The 9,714-nt window shown below is 29.7% G+C and overlaps 3 protein-coding genes across 3 annotated transcripts; 2 read left to right on the forward strand and 1 right to left on the reverse strand.

Annotated features, from left to right (window-relative positions):
* Positions 1-148: 148 nt before the first annotated feature.
* Positions 149-1,269, reverse strand: LOC112691280 (the record flags this gene model as incomplete). The annotated part of the gene is made up of 4 exons (XM_025565440.1): positions 1,178-1,269; positions 850-927; positions 511-761; positions 149-327 (listed from the first exon to the last, which is right to left on the reverse strand). Coding segments are annotated over exons 1-4 (600 nt in total), but the record flags the coding sequence as incomplete, so codon positions are not given.
* A 3,253-nt stretch (positions 1,270-4,522) lies between these two features.
* LOC112691278 (eukaryotic translation initiation factor 4 gamma 1-like) lies at positions 4,523-7,064 on the forward strand (the record flags this gene model as incomplete). Its single annotated transcript, XM_025565438.1, is given in 8 exon segments — positions 4,523-4,683; positions 4,762-4,950; positions 5,117-5,254; positions 5,394-5,600; positions 5,705-5,781; positions 5,849-5,993; positions 6,121-6,333; positions 6,921-7,064. Coding segments are annotated over 8 exon segments (1,274 nt in total), but the record flags the coding sequence as incomplete, so codon positions are not given.
* Positions 7,065-7,066: 2 nt separating this feature from the next.
* On the forward strand, positions 7,067-8,448 carry LOC112691279 (eukaryotic translation initiation factor 4 gamma 1-like). The gene is made up of 6 exons (XM_025565439.1): positions 7,067-7,101; positions 7,245-7,379; positions 7,498-7,686; positions 7,803-7,879; positions 7,948-8,092; positions 8,190-8,448. Exons 2-6 carry the CDS (start codon positions 7,365-7,367, stop codon positions 8,352-8,354), a joined length of 591 nt encoding a protein of 196 aa, XP_025421224.1. The 5' UTR covers positions 7,067-7,101; positions 7,245-7,364; the 3' UTR covers positions 8,355-8,448.
* Positions 8,449-9,714: the final 1,266 nt, after the last annotated feature.

Genomic DNA, 9,714 nt, shown 5'->3' on the forward strand with positions numbered 1-9,714 from the left:
GAAGGGCAAGATTACAGATTACAGATAACATAATTTCAAACATATATAGGTTATAGGTAACAATTTATATAATAAAAATAATAAAATATTAATAATAATATAATAAACATTAAATAATAATAAGAAAATAAATAATTATAATATTTACTACTCCAGATAACGCGTCATATTTGGTTTTATAGCTGCGTTTCGACCATTGTCCATCAGCTACCACTGTAATCATCGGTACACCGTCAATATCAATATCTCCATATTGTATGGCAAGTTTGCGTTCTTCTTCTCCAGATTTTTTAATTTCGTCCCATGCTACTTCGTTTACAGCTTTGGCTGCGATTGATTGTATTTGTACATACCCACTACATGATAATGACGGTACATCAATAAATGCGGCAAACTCCGTGAGTTAAGTGTGCCCAAACCATAGTTTCATATTTTAAGTACATATTATCATTTTAATTATAATAAATAATAAAATTGTATTCTTTATTAAACTTTATAATACATATTTACCTATGGACTGACATGTGTTTACTACAGCTTTATTAATTAACATGTACTGATTTTGTTGAATATTTTCCAAGTATAATTTAGATTCAATACAACATACTTTACATTTAAAAACAAATATCGAATAAAAGCCATGTATCACTTCTGATTGAAATTCCATGTCAATAAATGAGCATCCAAATGGTCCTTTATGCCTTACTTGTATTTGTTTGATGAAAAATGCAATATCTACAATTCGTCGACCAACTAGAGGACTACAAATACCATAGTAAAAATTAACTTATTATATACCTACATATTATAATTTTAATATTATATTATTATTAAAATATTAGTTATTACCCTTTCAAATCAAGATTGGCATTATTATCATTGATTTCTGTACATAACGCATGTGTATGTGATGGAGTGAGTGAGTCACTAAAATTAATTAGGTAAATATGTATACATGTATTTATATATATATATACATATAATTATTTGATTAAACATTAAAATATTATAAACTTACTACCTCTATGACGAGCTACAATCGAGACTCAACACTAACAGCAGAGCAATGTTTTTCGTTTTAGACAAGGAGACTAAGTTCTTAAATTTAAATTTAAATTGGTAATAATATGATGGTTTTAATTTTTAAAATAAATCATATGTAATTTAGGGCACTTGCCTCGGTTTTTTTAATCGTCTTTGTGCAAGAGTCTTGGAAACCATATTTTTAGTTGATCGCTTACGCTTTAGCATATTTTTTTTATTGGCCATAATTAACAATGTATAATGACCGTATAATTATAAAAAATTCACAAAAATGTTTACAACTGATGTGATCACGTTGAATCATCCAGAAGGAATGGTTATTTTTCAGAGTTTACTTTATGATAATATTTGAGTATTACTCGTACAATAGGTAGTTATAGTAATAACTATAGGTACTTGACTATTTATTTTTAATTTTCATACACAGTTCTGGAAATACAGCTATTAGTAGGTAGTCTCATAATGTTACTTCCGCTGTCCGAAATTCGTAATCAATAATTAATAAGTACGATGTGTACATTTATAACTTTTTTTTTTTTTTGTGGGGGATAGTCATACTTATCATACTTATATCATGATAAATAATAATAGGTAAATGTTTCGATTAATTTGAATATTTATCTTATATGATTAGGTACTTGAATTTATTATTGCTGGATGATGCATACTTTAAAGTTAAAAATACCTACTGTCTGAAAATATTAGAATATCCGTAGTAATTATATTATAAAAATGATTGAACAATGAAAATAAACCAAAGAGTTACCCAGTCGGCCAGTGATGGAATGCCGTCTATGATTGCCGATTGCATAATTATAATAATTTTATTTTTCATTATTTCTATAATGTTAGTAATTCATATTAGGAACAATTTTGGTTAGGTTCGTAATCGGCGCATAATCTATTCTCATTTCTCAGAAGCTTCTGCAGTTGTCGCCGATAATCGACCGACGGGCGACGACCGACCGCTCGAGACAGTCATTATGGTTTAATTAACTTATTGGCGTAGTGGGGGAATTCGCGGCCGCCGTCACAACGGCAAGTAGGTAGCAGCACATGATGGTAATGAAAAATCAAATCTAACGACGTAAACATGCTGTCGAAAAACAAACGAAAAGCCATTAAAAAGTGGTTTTAGAGTAAATTACCTATAATAAATTTTATAGAGGACAATATTTCAGAGGGAACCTCATTTGGGTTTTGTATTAATCTAAATACACGGCTTAATATGAAAGACACAAAAAACTTTTTTTTTTACATTTTTTATACAATTGTAACTTCTTTAATACTTGATATTTTGAAAAACCCCGATGAGGTTCCCTCCTAAATATTGTTCTCTATAAATTTCATTATGAGTATTTTTATTCTAAAACCATTTTTTGATGTCATTTCGTTTGTTTTTCGTAGACGTGTTTTTATCAGTGAAAATAACCATTGTAGCGTCCTCTTAAGAAAAATAAAATACATGTTACTTTTAAATTTTTATTTTTATTTTTTAAATAAAAATTTAAAATTAATTAATTATTTATTTATTTATAATTATTTTTGTTTTTACTTATAGAAAATACAATATAGTTTCATTGAGTTAAAATTTCTTAGTGGCGCTAAAGACACAAGTTTAGTTTCAAAGAAATTTTAAAACGCACTGCCCGGGTTCAAAACGCATAATCCAAAGTCTTTTACTACAACAATACATTTTCAATTGTTTTATTAAGATTGGAAATATTATGACATTAGCTTATATAATAATAATAATAATAATACCTAATTATATAATATTCTTATAAACCCTTCCATAGACCCATAAACATAATATTCAAATAAAGAACGAAATATTGCTATGGACTGCATGCTTGACATAGCCAAAACTTATTCATAAGTATACCTATAGTATTAGAAGAAAATGTAGTAAAGAATAATTTGAAAGCATTAGGAGGAGGTGTGAAGGATTCAGACATCGGATAGAGAAAATTAGAGGCAAGGGTGTATGTCAGGATGGTTCTAGTGACCAAGTTTTACCGATGAAGAAGAAAAATTATATATTTGTTTTGCAACAACAAAGTACATACCTAGTTAATAATAAATAAAATAAAATAAACAACTTACAAACTCTTTCAATAAGCATATGCTTGAAACGGATAAATAACATTGATCCATTAAAAAAACAAAACTTATTTAATTTACAACTAAAAGTTTTTAGTTTGCCTAGTTTTTAAAACGTTATTATGGTATATTATTTAAAGGATAAACAATTTTTTTTAGAAATAATATGACCAAAATAAAATTAAAATATATTAAATTATAACATATTAAATCAAAGTAGTGAAATAAACAATATTGTTTGTATGATAATTTTAGATGTGCTGCAAGATATAAGTATTTCAGTAAATTGAAAATTTAGTTTCATACATTTTTAAAATTTATGTTTTTAAATATACAGGGTGGGACAGTGAATCGGGCAATTTTAAAATAACTAAAAAAAAACCAACAAATATGTTTTTAACAAATGTATTTAAATAACTTGAAAGTACATAAAATAGCATTAAAAAAGTGTTAATTTGTTGTTTAATTTTTATAAATTATATCCACAAGATGGCGTTCATTTCGAAGCAAGCATTCGTCAAGGCGTCTTTCAAAACTGGTCATGACGTTTCGCAGAATTTCCGGTGAAATTTGTGTCACCTCTTCTCGTATTTTTTGTTTAAGATCATCAAGTGTCCTTAGTGTTGTTTGGTATACTCTAACATACCCCCACAAAAAAAAAATCACAGGCCGTTAAATCAGGCGAACGTGAAGGCCATGGAATACTCCCATTTTGAGAAATTATATGGTTAGGAAACAAATCTTTCAGAATATTCATACTCACTCTAGCTGTATGACTCGTAGCTCCATCTTGCTGAAATAATCCAGTCACTCTATATTGAACAATTTGAGGAATAAAAAAATTTTGCAACATCTGTGAATATCGCTCTGAATTTACAGTGATTGCCTCTCCATGTTCATACGTATGCATATAACAATATATCAACGGCATTATGATTTTCTATTACATTTTCTAATGTTTCGTGCGTTGATTAACATGCCGATTAATTATGCGTATACAATCACTTATTTGAACGTGTTTCATTGTTACTGAATATTATTTATTTATTTTTTTGAAATTAAACCGCTGGCCGATATCGTTCCGCTGTTTTGGTTTCCACAACAAATCGATTGCGGAGAATCAACAATATTTTATTTAACGACTACGGCAGTCGATTTATAATAACGAAATCCCAGTTCTATTAAATTAAAAATATATTTTTTATCCTTTTACCTTAATTATCTTCGGAGTAATTATCAACTTAAATTTTTTTTTCCGTTTAGTAAAGCAGGAATAACACAAGATGTATAGCAAATTCGTGAAAACTAACGGTAAGCATTTTTGAAATTTTTTAAAAATATCTAATAAATGTCCGTGCACAATGTTGAAATGCAGACTTCAAAGTAGTAAACATCAAAGCGAAAACAATGTACAGCAAGGAAATGTTGATCCGACTGAAGGAACAGCCAATATGTTGGAAGGAACCCGCGTCTATTGAGAAACTCGTCGAGTTCCGTATACTCCGACCGATGGCGTACGGAAGAGCTCCAACAAGGGTAAGCAAACGGCTATATTATCCACTACCTGTTTATACATACCGGAGAAACAATATTTATTTAAAACGATTGCTTTAGGAATTTGTGCCACGTACGTTCGACTCGAGGTCAAGAGTGGAAACGGCAAGACGGAGAGTCGTTCATTATCAAATACCGAAAGGAGACGCGAGCGATCTTAAAACATGCAGTAACCCATGGACTCCATCGTGTCTGAAAGGCAAACGAGCACACTGTCAGACGTCCAACTATGATGAAGCACAAACAGAAGTAAAATAACCATTTAATAGAAATATTGACAACATAATTATCTCGAACATGCGTCCCAAGATGGATTAAAATATTTAAAATATTAAATATTCCCTTTTTGTTGCACAGTTCTATGCGAATAACTACGATTTTTTTTCTTTTTTTTTTTTTTTATATGTACTTTAAGGAGATCGAGAAAAAATTTCGATCTATTCTGAACAAAATCACTCCTGAAAACATGGTTCCATTGACGAATAGCATTTTATCGTTGTCAATTAATACTGATCATCGCCTGAAGAAAGTTATTGATATTTTATTTCAAAAGGTACTTTGAAAAAATCAACTAAACATGTTGTGCAATACGTATTTTTGTTTGGTTAATGTTTGATCTTGTGTCGATCGTTTTGAACGTACAATTAGTGACGGATATTATTCATACTTCTATCCATTATCGAACATTTCAGGCTATAAACGAGCCACATTTCACTCCTCAGTATGCGTATATCTGCATGGAAATGAACAACAAAGATATCAATGCAAAAGTGAAGACAACCACTTCATCATTCAAAACATTAATAATATTGTGCTGCGAAGATAGATTTAATTCCATGCACGTCCACGAACAGGAATTGACCAAAAGTCTTAAAGAAATAAAAGATTGCAAAGATCAAGTACCTGCATATTTACATGACATTAAAATATTTTATTTTATTATGAATTCATCGTTGTACATAATACATAATATCCGTATATTGAATATGATTAAATGTTACAGGACGACAAGGAAAAAATGCAATCGAAGTACGACCGAGACGAAAAGATTCACAGAGAGAGATCGGTGGGAAATTGCAGGTACCAACGTATTAAATAAGAATAGAACGAACGGTTTTGATATTAAACAATGTCCATCACTTTACAGATTCATGTGTGAACTTTATAAAGTAAAAATATTGTCGAACCAAACGTTAGAGATGTGTATAAAACACCTTTTAATGTCCCCGAAAGAAGAAACACTGGAATGCGCGTGTAACATACTAAAACAAATCGGGAAAACGTTAAACCATGTAAGATTGATGTATACTTTTTACTAAAAGTGTGCAATTAATGTTATCGGCCGAATGGGTTCGAAATTAAAATACAACGCAGTAGGTACTATTTGCATTATATGAGTATTTGTTGCAATAATTACAGAAAGTCACGTTTGAAGTACTAAACGAGTACATGTCGTTGGCGTACAAAACAAAGATACCAACGAGAATACGGTTTATGATATTAGACACGATAGAATTAAAGGACAACAATTGGATACCTCGGAAACATAGAACCGTACAGAAATCCTGTGACACGAAAACACCTGAAAACAACCATTCCGAAACTGTGAAATACACATCCATGCTATCAATGGTAAAGTGCATATATTACTCTTTACTTCAATACATTACACCTCTGCCCGTTGGATATATTAGAGGAGCTCTAAATTAGAATAGATTGAAACACATACTATACAAACGAATCGATGCTAATTATTTTTCGATTGATCACTCGTCTGTCTTTGGAACTAATAGCGTCGGACGCAGTGCCATTAAGAAGCTATTGTAATTAAATAAATGCTAAACACATAGTGTTACTCATTTTATACTATGGAATACATTTCAATATAAATTACGTAGTAATACATTTTCGTTGCCTTTATCAGGAATATTTTCAAAAGTCAACTATCCGATTCAAAGTAAACCATCAAAAAACATTTAAAAGATAATGATTTTTTTTTTTTTTTTTTTTCATTAATAAAAGCCATTATTCCAATAACAAATCTCAATAAGTTAATAATATACTCGTAGTATAGTTTTCAATCACTATACATAAAGTTAACGAAAACAATAAACAGTTTTTTAAATATTCGTGTATATACAATGAATATTAGTGTAAATATTAAAACCCATCGAATGAATAACATGGTATTCAACTTCTTATACTTTATTTTCTTTCAGAACTATGGGCCTCCTAAAAATGATGGACATATAGACACAAGTGATTCCAGTCGTCCTCTATTGTCAACGAGAACAAGCGATGTAGTAGCACATGAAGTCTCTCCGATGTCCTTATGTTTTAAAACAGAGACAAAAAACTACTAACGTCCAATCATCGAATAATAAGGACGCTACTATAGGAGTAAGTATTATATTCCATAAAAAAGTTGTTTCAGCATCATTATAACATCATTATAACAACGTTCGTGTTCGAAATAAACTACAATCTATTTTCTACGTTTAAATCTACATGTAACTAAACTTGTGTATTTTGCTCGACTGTAGGTTGAGAAAATATTTCTATCTATCCTCAACAAAATAACCACTGAGAATATTGCTCTATTGACGGAGAGTATTATTTCGCTACCAGTGAATACAGATGTTTGTCTAAAAAAAGTTGTGGAAATGTTGTTCCAAAAGGTATTTAGATAAAATAAATAAAAGGAAACATTATATTGTAATACACGTACAGTTACGTGTGTTTAATTTGTTGTTTTACGTTAAGATAACAATCATTTGATATTTTTGACCTCTCTAGGCCATAGACGAACCGATATTCTGCCCCCAATATGCACATATCTGTTTGTTAATGAAAAACATAGAAGTTGATTCGAAAGAGCAAGAATGTGGCACCACAACGTTTAGAAAAGTTTTGGTTAGAATGTGTCAAAACGCGTTCGAATCGATCATTGCCCAGAGTCGAATGATGATTAAACACAGCATTGAAGTAAGATCTTGCGAGGATCGAGTATGAACAAGACATTTAAACATGTTTTAACGATCCTATTCACGATAACTTAGTATACTGTCGGCGTATTAAACGATACGGTTGTTGTGTTACAGAAAAGGAAGAAACGAACCCAAGAAAAAATTGACCAAAACGATGTTGTTTATAGAAAACGTTCCATTGGTTACTGCAGGTGCCTTGATCGAACGAGACAGTTTTTTTACGGTTTTCAATAATTTTTTATCATAATATAATTTCCAGGTTCATGTGCGAACTATTGAAAGTTGAGATATTAATACCTCAAATACTAGATGTATGCGTGGCGAAACTAGTGAAAAGTCCAAAAGAAATACCACTCGAATGCTTGTGTATTATATTGAAACACGTTGGAAAGGAAATAGACCATGTAATAATAATTACCGATTCGTCGGACATTGCATATATCACGATACGTTTCTATTCAATAAAATTGCTGTATAATGAAAAAAACCTTCCAATTTCAGTACAGTGTGTTCGAAAAGCTTTACGAGTACTCGTCCGAGTGCAAGTCGAAATTGTCGGCAAGGATACGGTGTATGATCCTAGACACTATAGATCTGAAGAATAACAGCTGGGTGCAACGTCATCGCATCGAAGAGACAACATTATTACACGAAAAAAGAGAATAGACTTCCACCAAATCTTCGAACAAATGGCACTCGAGGTAATTTTCATCCATAGAATTTAAATTTTTACTAGATTGTTTTCGTCGTTTGCCAATAAAATGACCGTCGATCAAACAATAAATCGGTGCAAAATGAACATTGAGAGCAAAAAGGTAAGAAGCTGTTTTCATCGTTTTGAATTTCTTTAAAAAATGTGTGTATTCCAATAAGTTAATCATCCATTTTTCTAAACAAACGATACAAGTTCACGAGTTTGAAATTTCAACCAATTATGACATTCATTTTTTTAATTTTTCTTTTTCCCATCGTTATCCCGTACGTATATATCGTTTTTGCGGATAAATTTTCAATTCGTTGTTTACAATAAGGTTATATTCTTATTATAGACTCGGCAAATACGAAAGATGTTTATAACCCAACAATAAAACAATGAGCAGCTCATATTGCGATGGAGATAGAATATTTTCTCAACATTTAGTACTATTAGTAGTATTACGCGACAACGTACGGATTTCGAACTTCGGATCAACATTAATAAAAGAGAATTATAACTACAAAAAAAGGTTAGTAACATATAACAAATATTATTTTTGGCCATCAATAGATAAAAATAAGATATTATAATCTGTTCGTTGATTTTTTTCTTTTTAGGAACGAAGAATATTTTTTATTTTTGAAAACTGATCAAGCTTATTTATATTATACCCATAGTTCTATTGGGATTTATCTTGGGCGATATATTCTGTAACTAGTGATTATTTTAAAATTCTGTTTTTCTTTTTTTTTTTAAACACTATCTGCGCTAAAATCATTTATTCTGCGTTGGTTCATTATATGTAAATGTTAAAAAATATAAAAAAATGTTTGAATTTTATAATTTTTGTAAAATTTGAAGATTTTATGACGTTGAATATGATGTTGAAAATATTGATTTAACTTTCAGCTTAACTACATAATTTTATTAGTTTTCAGAAAAATAGAAGTATTTGATTTTATATTATATTTTTCTGATTTTTCTGCATAAAGTATTCTTATATAATTAAATGGTAATAAACTATTATATACATATAAAATGAAATAAGTGATCATAAAATAATGTAATATAAAATACTATTTTTCTATAAACTAATAAAATCATTGAAATAAAAAATTAATCTGAAAAAGTTAATCTTCACATTTTACATTAACATTTATTATATTTTTAACACAACATTTACATCTATCGAACCAATTCAGATTAAATGCATTTAACCCAGTAAGTCTATAAAAAAAAAAAAAATTACTTAATTTTTAATCTCTTTTACAGTATATGAGATATCGCCCATGGTAAATTTATGATAAAAAATATATAGAGCGACGCAAT

This window comes from Sipha flava, unplaced genomic scaffold (genome assembly GCF_003268045.1).
Source record: "Sipha flava isolate LNK unplaced genomic scaffold, YSA_version1 590_pilon_pilon, whole genome shotgun sequence".
Classification (NCBI taxonomy): Eukaryota; Metazoa; Arthropoda; class Insecta; order Hemiptera; family Aphididae; genus Sipha; species Sipha flava.